Raw genomic sequence first — 19,151 nt, 5'->3', positions numbered from 1 at the left:
ACCAACTTGGCCAATATGCAAACCTGAGAGAGAAAATAAAGACGGAGGGAAGGATGAAGGGCTGAAATTACGGCAGATATAGTGAGGAAGTTAGCAGGTGAGTGACTAAGCCCAGCTGGAAATGCTGATAATGTTATGCAATGTTACGCACCTTGGACTGGAGAGGTATAACTATATATACTGCTACAGGGCTATTTGTGCATTCATTAATCATTTTGTGCACCAGCCAATAAATGATTTCCCTGCATATTCGTTGCAGGACATTAATTTCCACTAATAACTGTCTTTCGATAACTCTTAGGCCTGAATAAGAACATGAATTATGGCATCCTTCAAACAAATCTACATTGATGCTGTAAGATTTCACAAGACGTTTAATGAAAGAGGCAGTTTTATCTGCAAGGATGTGAATTTCTGACTATTTTTTTAAATTTGTTGCATGTTTTCAGCTTCACTTTCTGATTAAAGCATCAGATTGGTCATCATCTTTTTATACTGTGAAACACATCATAGTTTCATGGATACAACCAGCGTTTGTGGTGCTGGAAAGCTTGTCTTCACTGCTGCATCATCATCATCATCCATGCTAAAAATCTAAAGATCACACTCACTAAATAGATTTTTCTCCATCACTACCGAACATCGCAAATTGACGACATCTACGTGTAAGAGCGCCTGAGGGAGTACTAAGTCGATCCACCAGGTAGCAGTTTCTCCCGAATTCCTGCTTGTTCTTTTAAGACTACGCATAAACTTTTACACAGCAATGATGACTCTGATGAGTTAAGAGCCGGTTACAATCAATGAAAGTTGGGCTTGTTCAGCTCTGGCAGAAAACGTCAAGAAAGGAAATCCATTTTCTTCTTGAAATTCTTCACATTGATTTTGTGATCAATCACAGAAATTCAATGGGAAGTGAGGAAAAGGAACAATCTGATGTCTCTCCTTGACAATAACACCTTAGTCTCTAACTAATACACAAGTTTTCGTAGAGACTAGCTTTGCATTAAATTAACTGTTCTGAAACCAAACTTTCAGAGTAGTGATCTTTTTTATTTGGGAGTCACAACATCGTCTCCACACCCCAATCCTTTATATCCCAACTCCACTGGTTTGTATTTGTATTTACCAATATTCAGGCTGCCTTTTTTTTTACCTCGCCCTGCAGACCCACAGTCTGAAAACACAGGCCAAAATAAGAGCCTCAATATAAACCAAGCTCTCCTTTTGCTGCAATCTTATTGGTGCAATATCTGCGAAAGGTACTACACAGAGAACTAGATCAATAACGTAATCAGACACAGCGATGGTATCTCAGGCTTACGGGCTGTTTTAAGCTTTACCAAGCCGACCAGCATCTGTGTGCCACGATGGAATAATCAACTTGATTTGAAGGGGGCAGCCGTGGCCTAGAGGTTGGAGAAGCGGCTTGTGACCGGAGGGTCCGCCGGTTTGATTAACCCCCACCGGACTGGCAGAGAAACTTGGGTGTGATGGAGTATCCACTCTCCCCCCTCCATTAGCCGGCTGATGTGCCCTTGAGCAAGGCACTTAACCCCCCACTGCCTGATGCGGCAGCCCACATTCCTGTGTGTGAATGTGTGTGAATAAAAAAAAAAAAAAGGCAACAAACTCAGCGAAGTGGAGTTCAGAAATATCAGCCTGGTCTGAGCTTTTCCTTTTTTTCATATCAGCTGATAGCAACTGTGACGACTCCCCTCACTTTGCATTGCCACTCAAAACAGACAATTGTATGAGAATGTCCTTAACAACATCCTAATTAACTGCTTGGTTAATTAAAGCAGAATGAGTCTGCTTGCGCTTTCCAGCTGTTCAGGTGGAGTGGAGGATTACACTTGCGTTTATACTGGCTGAACTTTGGAAAATCCATCTGTTAACACCAGCGCGGCAAGGTGCAAACACATACAGAACTGGTCACACCAGCAACTTTGTTATTCCTCATTTAATTCTCTTTTTGTTACCTGCCAATCATAGACAGAAAAAGAAAATAAAGAGCTTTGAAACTACAGATTTCACCCACTCTTCCTCCTGTCCCACTGGGAGAGTCAGGACTGTACAGACCAATCAGGAGAGGCCTTCAGCACAAGCAGGCATCAATCTTTTGCTAGTTTATCAGCTCCCATTATTGGAAGGGAAAGGGAGTGTTATGCAACTAAGATGGAGTCAGCGACTTATGAGGGTGTGTTTGTGTGCGATAGGGCACGGTTTAAGTAACAGCCATTTAGGTCTGCAGTCTCCTTCTGAGGGTGCGGCTGAGACAACAGTCAGGGTCAGTCTGAATCAGTCTAAATCTAAAACGCCCCCTGCATGAATGGCTAGAGGAGAGTGTCACTTTTCCAGGTATATAAGAACAGTGTCGATCGAACATTCTGACTTTTAGTAATGAAAAACAAATATTGACAGCATAACATGAAAAATATTATTATTAATGGTTTTGTCACACCCATTATCATTCTTTTTCTTACCTCTATTTGGGGATAATCATCTTCTAAGTTTTAGAACTACAGTCGCTTTAATTTGGCAGCTTTGAGGGATGTAAACAGGAAGTATAAACTGCTATTTGTTAGTCTATAGTTGTTAGCAGTTTGGCAATTCGGCAAGTGTCATCATTAAAAGTATGCTGAATTATCTACTGACAGTTTCTCTTTGCAATCTAACCATGAACACACAGACAGCTGTCACTGTGTCACTTTGATGCTGAAGAAAACATAAAAACATGGCGAGCCTCAGGCGAGTTAAAAGGCACGTCTTCTTTTTCCCTACACATTCTAAACGGGTTTATTGACATTTATTCCTGACAGAGATAATGATATCCTCTGGAAGCGTAAGTCACAATGAATCTAAAAATACGTGGATCGTGTCTGCGTGTGAAGATGTGACTGAGTTATGACTCCGAGAAGGAGACGGATTTCGACTCACATTGCAGCAAGTCACCTCAATTCACCCACAAGAATCTTCCGCTCACGTTTCTCGCTCCCTTTCTCGGTTTCCTGCGCCGCCCCGGGGAGGCACGCCTCATACTTTGAAAACCTCTGATCCAAATGAATGGAAAGTAGGAAAAGGCAGGCCGGTATATGCCGCTATAAAAGAGGATGATGGTTGATTTGTTAAGAGTAAATATATGGACAACTTCAGCAAAGCCTTTATACCTTTTCTACGCTACATTTCTCAAAACCTCTTTTGTGACATTATACAACTAAAAATAAGGCAGGTTTTCAAGTGAGTAAATCCCTCTCTGAGTCTGACTTCGGGGCAAGGAGCTACAAGTTTGGACTAGCAACTCCAATCAGAATAAATGGACGGTATGGCACAAACTCCTGCTGACTTAACGCCATAAAAGGAGAGAGTGAGATGGAAACAGTTAAAGGGAACTTCAGAGTGAAACAGTTTGTTTGAGGGCAAAGGGGTGTTAGCTCGGGCAGTTCAGTGTATCATTTAAATAGAGCGACAAATTGTTTTCATGGCTCTATTCGTAACACACCTGCCATTCTTCTCAGGAACTGGCCATTTCCCAACTCCTCAGCACACTGATGCAAGCCTGTACATCGAGCACTCTGCTTAAAACAGCTCGTTCTGCTCTTGAACTGCACCCACCTGCCAGAGATTGGACAATGCGTGATTGCACAAGTCGGTGTTGATTACTGACAAAATCCGTTTTAGAAGAAAGAGGAAAGAGCAATAAACACTTGAACTGACTGAACAATGTTATTTTTCTTGCTGATCAATGTCTTCCCTGCCTTCAGGAGGAACATTACAAGACAGGGCTGATGCTTTCTGAGGCAAAGGCAGAGCTCCTTTTGACGTAGACATGGTTTGGTGAGGACATGAGTCAGGGAACAGGTTCAAAGTGCCTGTCAAGTGTGACTTGCTCAAGAGCTCTGCAGTCGCAACACCACCTCGCCTGCACTACCTTCATACCACATCCTTATCAGCTGCCATCCTGACAATTTTCTTATTTTACTTCACATCTTTCCTGCTCCGTCTCTCTCATCTCCAATTCACGCACCGATGTACCCCGCAATTTATTCTTGTGTACTATTACACACTGAGTAATATGAATTGGCTGGTTTCCAGAGAGAAACCAACAACTTGTTTTCCTCCTCATTTAGATTTCTCTCTTCATGCGTCAGCGTGACATTTGACAACTTCTCCACATTGCCGCAGCTCCCATCTGTAGGAGGCTGAGCTGCAGATGGGTCGAGAGGTCCATGCATGAATAGTGCTGCTGAGAGTGGCTCTGTGCGTGTGTGTGTGTGTGTGTGTGTGTGTGTGTGTGTGTGTGTGTGTGTGTGTATAGCCGTGACCCATCAGGCCTCGTGGGAAGCTGCAGCTAAACTGATGGATGCCAAGGAACGACAGAGGGGGGAGGGAGGAGAGGGGAGAGGAGGGAGTGCTGGCAAAGCCGAGTAGGAGACAAGTGCCTGTACTGCAGCAATGCAGGAGTGAGGGAGAGGGGTGTCAATGAAATGAGAAAAGAAAAAAAAAAAAACGGCAAGAGAAGAAGTGCTGACTAAAAACAACGCAGGGCACAATCGTCACCGACGCGGCAGGCGGGGTTTGAGACCATGTTTACAAGGCTAACAAGTTTATACAACCTGGTTTTCGTTCTACTGTTTCTGAACATTTTTGCTGATGTATCTTCCAGCTATGACAACATCATCCTGAGACCCACCTAGCAGAGACAACAAGCTCTAGCAAGGCAAACAGTCCCTGCTGAGCCCCCATGTCCCCTCCCTCCCCTGCCCTCTGAACAAACAGCTCTCCCTCTGGAGGCTACGTGGCAGGGAGACGGACACTCGGGACGATCGGCTGGCTCCCGCTCACTTCTGTTGCTTCAACCCGTTGTGAACGAGGCCAACCCACTGCTGATGTTTTCACTTCCCAGCAGCGAAAGTAATGTATACATTTCCCCTGCTCTCATTCGCCGACCTTCCCCCAACGCCTCGCCGTGCGGCCCGCTGCAGCAAAATGTAAACACAGTCCGAGGGAAACCTCTGCTCATTTTTCAACGCACAACCACCCCCAACCTGCACAGACCCGTGCCTGCCGTCTCCATTTCATACAGCCCAATGACACATAAATACGCACGCACCCACCAGCACAAACAAAGCTCACTGAACACACACCCGCTCTGATGCACGCAACCACACAAACACACATGCACACGCACGGACGGAAAGAAGAGGAGGTGAGCTAATGCACTGCTATCCACGGCAGACGGATTGCAAGCACTCAAAGAACAAATATCCTGTTCTCATCATAAAAATTTCATCCCGTGCAAGCTGGTTGGTGGGCCAAGCGCATTTCCTGGTGAAAAATATACACACTTAACCTTGAGCTGATCTTTTTAACATAATGCGTCTGCTTTATTGGATTCTAGCTGGACGTGACTCCCAGGAATACCAAGTGCAAAGACTTGTGGTCCAGCCAAGCCAAGTTGGAGAAGAGATGAAGGACAAAGTGGCAGCGGCGAGAAGTCCCTCTGTCGGATCTTATGACTGGTCGTCATGTTCTGCTGGAAGGATACTGATGTGACGCCTCGTGTCAGAATACTGCAAGAGTGCTGAATTCTCGCGTACACATAAACACATGCAGACATGCGTGCGCACACTCACTTGAAGTATGCACATTATAATACAAAGTTCATTCGGTTGCTGGTCTGAAACAATCATGTCAAATGATCATCTTCAGCAGTTGGAGTGATGTTGTCATGGAACCTGCAGATGTTCAAATTTCTATTTTTTCCGGAGCACTTTAAGGCCGTCATGTTCACGTTGGCTGAAAACTTTCAAAGATTGTTCTGGACCTTGTGAAAAAAGTAGTTTCCAAAACAATCCAACTTCAAGGCCCATTAAAAAGAATCTTCGAAGTGTAATCTACATATTAAAAACAATCAACATCTTCTTTATCGTCTGTCTACAAATGTAACACATGAAATATACACATGTGAAAATGTAACTTACATGACTATATTTAGAGGCATCTAGTGGGGAGGCAGGAGACTCAAAACATGAAAGGCGCTTTCCAAAGCCAGTGTTTGATTTGTCTGTTCTGGGCTACTGTAGAAACACGGCGGTGCAACATGGTGGACTCCATGGGAGAGGACTCGCTCCCTCTGCCGATACAGGGCCGATAAGGGCTCATTCTCAGGTAACAAAACACAATTATTTTTTTCAGATAATTATACAAAAATGAAAACATACTTCATTTCTGTCATATTCTGTCGATACATCCCACGAAATCTTAGATGCTGGTCCTTGAATAATTATATTACATACATTTAAAACTTGAAATTCTAAATATTTCTTATTCATTTCTTACCATTATTCTTATCATTAATTGTTGCACATGAGCCTTTGAGCACATCTTCTAGAGTAAGCCACCCCTGCATTTCACTGCACATATAAAAGTATTTGACAAATAACTCTTTGGATCTTGAAAATGTTGGATGTCAAACTCCATCTGCCGATGAAGATGATGTGATATGATCAAAAGCGTCAGAAGAGACTACTAAATACATCGTGTCAGCTGCTGTTTCCAAGGTCATGAATGGGCTATAAAACTTTATTATTATTATTACTATTGACACTTTACAAGTTTGCCACTTTCACATGCACTGCAGATTCCAGGTGAGACCTTCGATAACATTGTGTGATTTGTCAATATCATCGGTATGAACCACACAAACCTTCAAACTGCACCGACACTGAGCAGGCGGAAAGCAACAGACATCACAGCACTTTCAATAACTTGCTACAACTCTGTTACTGCATCATAACCCCACAGGGGAAAGACAATGAGGCAAATCAAACTGGATTGCACCACAATGTGATCTGAACACAGATGGCCATAGTCAATCAAATTTACAACGGCGCAAGGAATTAATTTGGCATTGATGTCACACCACTGGTCCCAGCAAGAGACACAAACACAAAAACAGACTCATCTATTATAGTATTTTGTCAGATAACAAATTTTGATGTGAAAGCCCTGTGAGTACCAGACAGTGGAAACTGTATCAGACATCTGCAAGTTAATTACGAATATGATGATAACTTGCGTGACTTTAATTCAAATGTGCTGAAGTTAAGAAAAAAGAAAAAGAAACTACCTAAAAAGAAACTAATTATTATTTGTAGCACACACGGCTATTAAGTCTCTGCTTCTCACACAGAGAAGAGAGCTGAGGTGAAACGACATGGTGGGACACTTTGGATAAGTTCGCTTTTTCACATCAAAGCCACACGTCACGGAAACAGCTTGTTCTCCACTGTTGCATGGCACAAAGCATTTGCAAAACTTGCTGCCGTTTATAATCCGATCACATTCTTGTCAAAGCGTTGACTTGCAGGCTGTATTCAGGTTTGATGGGGAACTGGCGCCATGTGGCAGCACACACCGCTTCATGTCAACAACCATGAGTCAAAGCAACGACACCCCGGCGCTCAGGCTGCTTTGAACAGTGGGTTTTTTTGAATACATTTGAATAGATTTCTCCTGGTAATGGCTTTATCAAAATGCCGCCACCCAGTGACCTCATCAACCTTCAAAGGGTTCTCCGCTAAATAGGCCTCCCATGCTAATCACTGGTAAACTGAGAAAGATAGAAACAACAACAGATCACTCCCTGTAGCCAAAACAGGGACAAGTGGTGAAGGATTATTTGGATTTGGATGACAGGAGTTTTAATAGTCACTATCAATTCAAAAATACATCTAGACTGAGGATGCCAAGAGAAAGCATTATGCTTCGAATGTGGGGTGTAGCTCAGTTTTATTCTTTGAGCATTTAAAAGATAAAACTAAGCGTTGCTGCTGAAATTCTCCGGGTATTTGTCAGAATCTAACGCAGGTTACACTGACTGCCAGCACCCAGGCGGCCATTATTGATCAGATATCTACAACAATCTGAAATCTTGGCCTCGTAATGATGCAACAACATTCTGACTGACCTTTCCAAATGACTTTAAAAACTCCAGCAGGGTGATGAAGGTGTCAGAAAGTGCTGACTATGCTGCTCCACATCAATAAGACATAAACACACACACACACACACACACACACACACACACACACTGACCTATTAACTCTGGCTTGCTCCAGAGGCCATACAGACATCACTCACTGTTGCTTTAGCATACACACACACACATGCATGCAGACACACTAACCTGTGGAGACAGGGCAGTGGGAGGCTGGGCGAAGAGTGTGGAGTGGGCTGATGACCGCAGGCCATGTGCTCTCCTGACAGCCTGACGGGTGAAAGTAGCAGACAGTACCTCCTGCTGAAGAAAAGACACAAGCAGACAAAAATGTCAAGTCGGGGAGCATCATCGCCAGCTAGGAGCATTTGAGATAATCACAGCCCAAATGGAAAATACAGCAAACCTCATGCTATTTCCCAAACAGCCACCATCAGGAGCTATAGTACGTTACTATGAGCTAAAAAGAGGCTTAAAATAATGAGGCATGAAAGTGGCGGTTTTATTTGCTATTCCCGTCACAGGCCGGGGCAATTTCCTTTTTGCAATTCGAACAAACCGTGTGGTCGGAGTTGTGAGCGCGAGACAGTCGGGCTGCTATCGTGTGAAACTTCCTGTGCAGGCTGGGGAGCCTGTGCTGCTGCGCCTGTCCATCAGATGAGAAAGATCTGACCAGCCTGCAGCTGCTCCACACCTAACCAAGGATTAGCAGCATGCTATTTATCCACTATGCATGAATTAGGTTGCTTAAAGGCTGACTGTTATCATAGTAGAGGGAAAGCACAAAATACGATTGCTTTGATGTCTCTGGATGAGAGCATTCGTGGGTTTGTTTGGGGAAAAAGAGAGATTTTCAATTTTCTGTGTGTGTGTGCGTGTGTGTGTGTGCGTGTGTGTGTGGGCAGGTGTATGACAGAGGGTCACGGTAGACTGGAACGACTAAAATACTTTCACCTTCAAGCTAGCGTGTGCACTCAGATGTTCCCTGCCTCCCAGCACTGAGGAAAGATAAGATGGAAATAAAAGTGGTATACTCTCCCATCATAAACACTGAGAGCACCTCGACCGTACATATTTAACAGCAACTACCACAAACCATTAACCTTTCATATTAGACTCATGTATGTGGACCTGTTTAGCCCCTGGGGGTGGTCTGATCACTGACGCTTTTACAATACAAGCTGCTTAGCACTTTTAACACTCCACAGAGCAGCTCCTGGCGGTCTACAGTAAGCAATAACAACCAGAAAGGTCAGGCATGAAGATCGCATTTTCACAACCAGCCACCATCAAGGCAACGCTGTCAAAAATGAAAGCATTAGGACCAGATTTAGTCAGATCTAAAACAAGAGTTTTGTTTTGTGTTTGTTGTGGAGGACTGCAGGTGCAAACAATAAAATAAAATAAATCAATTTCAGCACCTGCATTTAAATAACATTTTTGCAAGGAGTAATTTTTACCACATATGAGCTTTGACTTCATTCTTCTCTGAAATTTTGTGTATTTGTCAACTGTTCAAAATTTAAAATACTCATTGCACTAGTGTTTACAAAGAGGTGATGTTCAGTCATGAATATGAATATGAAGCTGCAGCCAACAGCCGGTTAGCTTAGCGCAAAGGCTGCCAACAGGTTCAGTCTAAACTACGGCACCTCTAAAGCTCACCAATTTACACGTTATACCTTGTGCAAAAGTATAAAAACAACATTTTAATACATGCATGCAACCCCACACAGAGAGGCCTCACACAGCTCGTGGACTCCAGCTGTGATGTGACAGGGCTCACCACTAAGCCACCATGCTGCCAGTAAATGTAACATATATATTATTTAGTCAATAGTAATCCCTGAAATAGCCTATAATAAGAAGGCTGGCACGAGATGTAGCAATATATGTGCAGAGTATACTGCATCTTTACACAAGGAACACTTCGGTGAATTTGGTCTGTAGCTTCTCTCTGATAAATACATATCCTAGAAGACTAAAGCGTGGTTTGACTTTTTTTTTTTTATTATTGAATTTTTCCCTCTCAGCATGCGGACGTGCGGAGGTTCAGGACCAGTCAAGCTCTAAGTAGCCACCCTGGAGAGGCGCTGTGATAAGCAGCATCGAAGACATTTCTTTCCCACCGGCTCTCAGTTCTGGCAACTGCAAACAAGCAGAATTAATTCCAGAAACGACTGCTGAGGACAATGAAATATACTTTCGGCTGTTCGTAATTGTTTGACATAGACTTTTTAACGTTAACTAAGTGTGACTTTTAAAAACAATATCCTCAGCATTAAGATGGAATTTGGTGCTAAGAGTGCATGTTTCAGCGGGACTATTATTGCCTTCTCCTTATCTATGACAAGTCAGGCATAGAAGTCACAGGAGTGGCCTGTAATCAAGACTCCAGTGATGATAAAAAGTGTCAATGAATTGCCAAGAGAGCCTGCTCAGGTCTGCTACTGTGGAGGAGGAGCAGCATTTGTCAGATGTTTGTTTGACGCTGTTATGTGGGATATTTACTGAAACTAGGTCTCTGCCAAGCAACCAAACTGACTCATTTTCACTCTGGCAGTGAATTCAAGCTGCAGCATTACAACCACAGACTACAGCTGCGCGGGTCAATAAGTTCCTGTTACAAAAAAACACTACAGGTTTTGCTTACTGTGCAATAACAGTGAGCCTAAGGTGTATGAAATAAACACTGCAAAATTAATGAGAGCCCTGAATAAAGGAGAATTGTTGGACTAACTTAAACAGTTACTTTAATTGGAAACACACACAAAGGAATTTTTCATCAATCAATTTCACAGTGATTGTGTTAATGTAACTTGCTGACTTGATTTGAAAACAATTCATTAGTGTGTTACCTACAGGGCTGTCAATGAATATTAAAAAGTTGATTATATAATTAAATTGTTGGCAAGACTCACACTACCAGAGTTTTCATTATCTGGTAATTACTGTGTTTTTATCAGGAATCTGTTGAAGTCTGACATATTTAAATCTCTCCAGTCTGTCCGGTGAAAATAATTCCTGAGATAGATGTAAAAATGTTCCGGCTGTACGCGCTGTTTCTGCTGCTTCTCTGATGTCCGCCCTCTGTCTCTGTATTTCATCCAGACCAGAGTTGGTGGTGACAAACCAAGTGGTCTGGTGGCTTTAGCGAGAAAGGAGCTCTCTAGAGCCAGTGTTTGGTTTGCCTATTCTGGGCCACTGTAGTAACATAGCAGTGCAACATGGTGGACCTGGAAGAGGACCCGCTCCCTCCGTAGATCTAAAGAGCTCATTCTAAGGTAATGAAAACACAACAATCCTTATTTTCAGGTAATTATATACAAATGAAAAGATACTTATGAATATTATATTCCATTTCTGCCAATAGATTCCCTTAAATCTTACACACCGGTGCTCCTTTAATGTGCAACAGGACTGAAATGAATGTCACCTTATAAAAAGTTATAAAACACAATTCAAGGATTCAAAGCCAAAGCTGGAAGTTAAAAATTAGGTTTTACAAGTAAATTAATTGATTCCACCAGGCATTAGTGTAATTTCAAAAGTGATAAATTCAAGCTTTTCAGAAACTAGAAAGAAGAAAGAAGTTGCTGTGACCTCTCTGCACCACTGGCCTGCAGCCCAGGGAGGGGAGGTCTCGTCTATTTCTGTTGATTAGGTTGCCACAGAGGACAACAGCTGCTCTCTCTAGATACCAACTACAACACACCCTGCAGGATCATACAGAATGTATATGCACTCAAAACACACCTCCTCTATTCTCCTGACACGAAAAGGCACCAGCTGGTTAAGTCCCTACTGACAAAGCCTTTTCTTTGAGGATAAGACACAATAAGCAACAAACAGGTGAGAAGACTTATTCTCTGCTTACAAAGCAGCAACTCAGATGGAACAAAAAAAGATCCCCAAAGTTACCCAGCCAGCAGAAAAGAGCATTTCCAAGCATTCACCACTGACTAGAGCCAGACGTATGTAGCTTTGGATAACTTAAACAAGTGCTGGGTAATTAACCGGTAGCAGCAGATTTTTCTCTTTTACAATATATAATCAACTTGGTATCTTTTAGTATTCAACAATTTTGTCCACACGGACCAGTGTGAATGGAGCCATGCTGCATAAGCCAAAGTGCAGGATAAAGGCCAATTTAGAGAGCAGTCCCTGTCGTTGCACCAAGTGTCAATTTCCCATCATTTGAATCAATGCAAAAATCTGAGATGAGGGCAAAGATTCAAAGACCTGGAACCAGGATAGCATGTCAACAAAGATGGCCGTCACAAGTCTTGGAAATTGAATTCTTTGTTTGCTTTTTTAGACACCAAGAACAACATGGTGCTCCAAAGCAGAGCTTGTCCATTGAAAGATGCTGAAGCCTACAGCATCAATTTAATTGTAGTGCAAAATCATTTGCATACAAAATCTAAATGTCTGTCAGAAAGGATTAGCAAATTATCACACTATGTTTTATTTATGTTTTTTGCAGCGTCCCATCTTGCTTGGAATCGGGGTTGTAGACTGAGTGGCATTTCTTTCATTTTTGATGATACAGCACGTATCAAAAGTTGAGCCACAACACATGTGACACCTTCAGGACTCAGACAGGCAGGGACGTGCTTCATACTCCTCATCGCAGTGAGAAAATAAGCGCCGGCTGGCTGCCGCGTATTGATTTACAGATTGACTTATGGCATGGTGTGTTATGAGCTTGCTGCTGCTCAGGGACTAATCTCCACCGATCACAGACATGTCAAACCTAAACTCTGCAGGGCTCGTGGTCCTCTCAGGTAGCTCAAATCCACCAACTCTGTATCCGTCATGCTTCACATGTTGTCAGTCTGCTGCTTTTGACACCTGAGCACCACCTGATCCGCGGCAACAAATAGCGGGGTGTTTACACAAGCTCAGAGCCAGGGCCAGACTCCAGCATTTTGTCACCTCTGCACATTCCCCCAAAGCCTGAACCCACATGATCCTCAACAGCTTTAATTACTGGAAACGTCTGATCAGCAAGCAGCCAGAAGACTCAGATGTCCCCTTATGCAACACATCTCACAGCTCAGATCAGTTAATGGTTAATCTTAGATGTCACAGATGCTAAGTTAAATGGGCCTCTGTGTAACATGGTGCAATGGAATAGGCCTGTGGGTGTGCTCATCACACTGTGTGTTTTCAGGACCGTCCATCCAAAAGCCAATTAGCCTCAACGATTTCATTTTGTAAATGATTCCCTACATGGAACCAGGTGGTAATGTCTTGTTTACCCTTGACAACTCATCTGAGCGAAAATTCCCCTAAAATGTAATTCCGGCAAATAAAAGCACCAACTGAAGTCTTAGAATACGAGAGGGGGGAGGGAGTGGAAATATTGAGCACCTGAAACCTACTTTACAAATGGCCAAATCATCCAAAAGTCCAAATATCATACCTGGAATCAAGTCAACACACTACAGTACTTTAGCGAATCCAGAGGAAGAAGTTAGTACAAAAGCGAGAAGACAACAATCCATGAAAGGCTGGACCACAATTTTAAAAAATGTCCTCATCACCACCAGCTTAATACTTTAGCCTTGTCTTGTACATGGTGAGGTGAAATAATAAACACTGGTTCTTCTTCAGCAGGGCTTTAACAAGCTTCCCGGTTATAGAAATAACAAAAAAACATGACAGGGGGGTCAGACAGGTGTCAGAACATGCTGTGTGTGTGTGTGTGTGTGTGCGTGCGTGCGTGCGTGCATGCGTGCGCATGTGTTTCCACGCAGCAGATCACACCAGCCCAGTTGATGGAGAAGCTGCTGAGAGATAATTAATAACAGGCAAATGGAGGGTAATGCTATTTGTTCCCAGTTAGTTAACCAGTACAGCAGATGGTAAATGGGAGACATAGAGAGTGTATTTAGATGCACCACAGCCATTTCTGCCTCCAACATCCATCTCATGTTCAAATGCACACAGCTATTGAATATTGCATGTTGAGCAGTACATAGAGAGAACGACATCTTGACCTCTTACGCTTTGTCTTTCCAGTCCTGTGGTCAGCAGGCAAAGCTGCAACTTTTCAGTGACCCTGCACCAACATTTATTGCACAATTTATGTGATTCACACTGATCCTGCCATCTCTCGCCGTTCCCTTATCTTGCTCTCTCAGTTCTTCTTCCCGCCCAGCTCATTCACCCTCTCTGCATCTCTCTCACTAGTAGGAGAGAGGCAGGCAGCCCCAGGGAGGGTGGGGGGTGGCGGGTGGAGAAGGAGAAAGTGGGGAGGCTGCAGGCAATCACTGTCCACCGAGAGGAGAGATGAAGAGAGTGAGATAGAGAAGAGGGAGAGGAGAGTTAAATGAAATTGCCAACACATTACGCCGTGTTACCCAGTGCCTGCACATATAGGGTAAAGAGGGGTGGAGTGCTGCTGAGTGACCGCTGTCCACTGAAAGTCTTTCATAGCTCAGGAGAATTGATCCAGTTGCAAGGGGTTTCCCTGGATGTTCCCTGGTGATATGCAGATATATAAAGACAGAAACAATCTGTCCGGTTTACTCAAGAGGATGTGAAGGATTTAAACTAACCACATCAGGGACATCATCACATTCCCAATGAAGTCAAATGTCGACCTCTCCTCTCAAGGACGTGTGCATGTGTGTCCGTGGATGCACGTGTGCGTGGTTGTGTTTCTGCAGGGCTGGACAAAGAAGCTACCGTGGCCACTCTGCAGTAAAAACCCAGACACAATGGGAGTGGGCTGAATGGTCAGTGTCTGCCATCGGCATTTATCACCTGAGAAACACAGACGCCCACACGTGGACATGATGCAACCGCGCACTACCTCGTCTGCCATTTATCCAGTGTTCATGCGGGATACACACACACACATACGCAAAACCGGGTCACGAAGGCGGGGTGTGCAGAGAGTGGGGTTGACAGCTTAGCGTCTCCTGCTGCAGCAGAGATGAATGGGCGGGCTGAAAACTGCCTTCATTCATAATGGAATACGGCAACAAAGCAGCTTCATCCCCAGGTGTCTCGGGGACTGTAAGAGCCGGAAAACAGACAAAGAAAGGAAAGCAGGGGGAGACTAAAGGACAGGAGGGGAAGGCTGTGCATGCTCGAAAAAAAGTCCTGCATCTACCATGAAAATATTTTGCTGATTTATTGCCCCAGGTGTTACCCAAATAAAGCTTAGAAGGGCAGAGAGAGCAACACCATAACATTGCTGGTATTGTTGGAAAGCTGGAATGGCCTGGAACTGTCAGAACAAACATCGCTTACTTTATCACACTTTTAAAGACCTCGCTGTTTCAGCTAGCTTTTAAAGGGAGGACTCGAGGTTCTGTAAACAAGTCTGAACTGAATATGAAGAAGCAAGGAAGGACAAAAAGGATTTCAAAACAGACTGTGGTGACAAGGGTCGAGCCAACGGATGGAGGGGAAACCTAAAATGTTGTTTGGAATATGCTGCTCGCTTTTTGTCATATAGTGCATATTCTCGAAAAGCGTGGCGATAAAGCTGATGATCAGCAGTGCATAGTGTAGCGGCGTGGGCGTGAGGGGGAGGGAGCACAGGCTCATGAGAGAGAGATGGAGTGAGCATCGTCAACATCCGAGAGGGGAGGAGGGACTGTGCAAGAGAAAATTCTGAATGTGTCTCCGTGTGTGTAATCATAATAAATAAAGCACTCAATCTTTGCAACTGTGAAAGCCACAAATAGCAAGAAACACCTACGGGTACAATGCTATATGAAAAGCTGCACTAAATCATATACAGATAAACAGAAAAGGGCACATTTTCAATCTTCAAAATGTAGCAGTCAATACCAACATTTATTGTTTGCACAATTAGGTATAAAATTGAGAAACACAGCCAAATGTTGTATATATTAAAGGAAGACATGGTTTACACTCAATATTGGCGGATTCCCAAACTAAGTGGCCCTAATTCTACACAGCGAGCAGAAAAAACTACAAGGGTCTTTTCAAGTTGTTGCTTACAAGAGTCAGCTGCTGCATGGCAACCGCACAATGTTCGCATGCTGTGTGTCTGCAGGTAAGTCTTACTCAGGCTACACAACCATCAGCCCTGACCCCTTCTTCAAGGACCCTTCTGGAGAACGGCTCCCACACCACTGCGGCTCAGCTCTGACTATATGTTCAGCCTGCACTGTAATTCCAGCCAACCACATCCATCACGTTTTTATGGGCCTGTCATTTGTCTCCAGCGAAACTTACATATGATATGGTCGTCTGGTTCTAACAGCACATGTCGAACTGCTTGCACAGTCCAGCAACCTTTTTCAATAAGAATAAACAAGAACAACGTTTCCGTTTGAAAGATTGAACTGATTTTCTTTGGCTGCAGGATTATCCACCACTTCCACCCACATCACTTGACTGAAGGGCTTGTCCTCTCACCCACAGTATATCCTACTTAAACCAGCTTGTTAGCACACCTGAGCATGTATCATTTCCACTGCACCCACACATCGGGGTGTAGCTGTGCTGACCTGCAACATTATGGCCCTGCTTAAGAGCAACTCCATGTTGGATACTATTAATGCAACCTCAACGCTTTGTGCTGCTCCTTCATATCAAAAGTTTTCCATCAGCAAGCACTGCAAGGTATTTATTGTGAAGTAAAGGCCAAGCGTGCCGACTAGGGATGGGTAATACGGCCCTAAAATAATATCACAATATTTCAGGGTAATTCTGAGATGATGATATGACATAATACAGACTACAACTCGCCAAAGCACCACCAGAATCTGGGAAGCACGGTAGCAGTTAATCTGATCAATGAATTCTAGTCTGTTTGTATAAGGCCATGTGAGGGGAACAGACTGCTGAACCTAACCTACTCCAACACTCCCACTGCCTTAGACATGCAAAATGTATTTTGGTGTGTAGGAAGATGTCAGCTGAACACAAGGTTGGGAGAGTCATGAACTACATGGAAATAAAGCAACAGACTGCAGACATGAGGTTTCATGCATTTTTTTCCTTGTGGGTTCTTGTGACTATTACAAAATAAGATAAAAACTGAGCAGCAGCAACTCTCTCCAAATTAAATTTGACAAAATGATTTATTTTCAATTTTGCATTCAGAGGAAGCATAAATTTGAAGAAAGGTCTCATAGGCACTTCAATAATTCAAGACTGGACTGAAAACTGCCTGTGCATCGTAGCGTTACATCTATTCCAAAGAGGCGACTGAATAGAAGGATGTGAGGAGTGCAGGACAGTGCAGTGGCCCAATAGCCGAGTTGTGAAGAAGGCTTTCAACTGAGCACATGACTGCACAGAGAAATGTTGTGCTGTATCCTGCTGGATGGGAATCAAGAATGGAGTAGCCATTTTTACATCCGAGGCAGAGAGCAGGAAACAATGAGATGGATAACCTTCAATTCTCTGTTGGAAAAAGGACATTTTAAAAGTGTTACCCAGGCAACAGCAGCAGCAAGACTTTTGAAAAGTCCTGCTGCTGTTAGTCACGCGCATGTGCACGTTTGGGTCCTGACTTTTACAAGGAGAGTTTCTCATCTTCTTAATGCCAGTGTAAAATACTTGGATTTACAAGACAGCTCAATACACTGTGACTTTAGAAAGGCTGCCTGAGACTGAAAACAATAATTGTGTTGCTATTACCTACCGAAACGGGAGACACTCATAACCTCCGCTTCAACTCCCACATTCTTCCCCTTTCACCTCTCCATATCTGCTTTCTTCTCCCTCCATCCCTTAGCCTTCCCTTCCAGTTCATGTCCAGATTAGGAGTTCCCCAGGGTTCCCCCCAAGACCCCGGTCGGTAAAAGCTCACTCAGTGGTACATCACTGATCCGCTCTGATGCTAAGCTCAGCTCATCTGCCTCCTCACCGCCGAACTATTTTCCCTGGGAAAACAACAGGGAAACTGTCTGGCTGAATGACAAGCATTTGATCTTCATGCAGCGTCTGTAAGGAGGAATAACTCCTAACCTTTCTCTGACAAGAAGGTAATTGTCTTCTCCCTGCATATAACGGGGAAGTTGTGGGGCCCTGCTGCAGATAAGCAAAACACCACAGAAGAGACACAAATAACAGGATCAGAGAGATGTGTATCAAATGAGTTTTTTTCTGTGGAAACACAGAACATTTTTTATTCTAATGCCTCAGGAATGGAGAACAGCCCCACCCACCCTTAGATCAATACCCCGGAGACAACAGTTACACTCGGTTACGCACATTAGCAGAACAAGGAAACAACTGAAGCAAAAGCATTCAAATAATTTAATAAAGCAAATGCTGGACATGTGACCGCATTTAAACACTTTAAGAGCAACATAATGGAGCGCAATTACGGTGAGGCAGACACATTCACATGCCTCCTGCAGACAGCCAGTGGGTCATGAGATTCCAGTGCGCTGCAAAAGCCCGAGAGACCTACTCACAGGGGCCGGTCTATGAGAATACAATTTTAATCTGTGTATGTGAGTCTGAGAATACTTTGCATGCGTGACAGGAAAGGGCAGCGTTATATTTGCTTCGCATACGTTCTGTGTGCGCTGTATTAAGCGAGGAAGAGTGGTGTGCACACAGTGGTTTGCAGGAGCCTGTTACATGATGTTTTCCAAGCAAAATGGGTATGCTGCTGCTGCTGCTGCAGTATTTGGAGTTGACTCAGACATCTGCAACAAGCAGAGAGGAACAAGCTCGTTCTAATTTGACTTTCCCAGACGGATATGGCAACACTGTCCCAACAACTGGACGGGGAATGTAAACTAAACACATACTTTTAGCTAAACTAGCCCAGAACCCTGTCCTCCATGATGGCTCACTGATCGCAAAGCCATAGCCCAATGAAGACCGTCTCCATGGAAATGCATCCTCCAACAAAGTCTCCTCTCCACCATTTCCTCAAGCCTATTTATAGAATGGTGGCGCACTAGCTAGCAGGCGAAGGATGAGTAACAGTAGAGCGAGAATGGAAATGTCTAGTATCTCCACAGCTCCGCGCTGCCCGTCCTTTTGCTCACAGCTTTATCTCAAATCAAAGGCTTTGAACAAGCATTCACACACACAGCTGACTGACATCCCCAGCGTCACAAGAGTGTGTGAAGTTATGAGAAGCCTGTGTGTGTGTGTTTCAAGCTGATGCAAGGCCTGCAGAGTATGTGCACAC

At 43.8% G+C, this 19,151-nt stretch overlaps 1 protein-coding gene across 2 annotated transcripts in view; it reads right to left on the bottom strand.

Annotated features, from left to right (window-relative positions):
• mcu (mitochondrial calcium uniporter) overlaps positions 1 to 19,151 on the bottom strand; it is a 56,117-nt gene that overhangs the window by 24,764 nt on the left and 12,202 nt on the right. Inside the window, exon 2 of one of the 2 annotated variants that reach the window (XM_041948119.1) lies at positions 8,192 to 8,305. In XM_041948119.1, the coding sequence (XP_041804053.1) occupies positions 8,192 to 8,305 (114 nt within the window). The remainder of the gene's footprint in view (positions 1 to 8,191; positions 8,306 to 19,151) is intronic. The other variant, XM_041948120.1, reaches the window with a different exon arrangement.

The sequence above is a fragment of the Chelmon rostratus genome, chromosome 11, assembly GCF_017976325.1.
Source record: "Chelmon rostratus isolate fCheRos1 chromosome 11, fCheRos1.pri, whole genome shotgun sequence".
Taxonomy (NCBI): Eukaryota; Metazoa; Chordata; class Actinopteri; order Chaetodontiformes; family Chaetodontidae; genus Chelmon; species Chelmon rostratus.
This window is presented reverse-complemented; position numbering and strand designations above follow the sequence as displayed.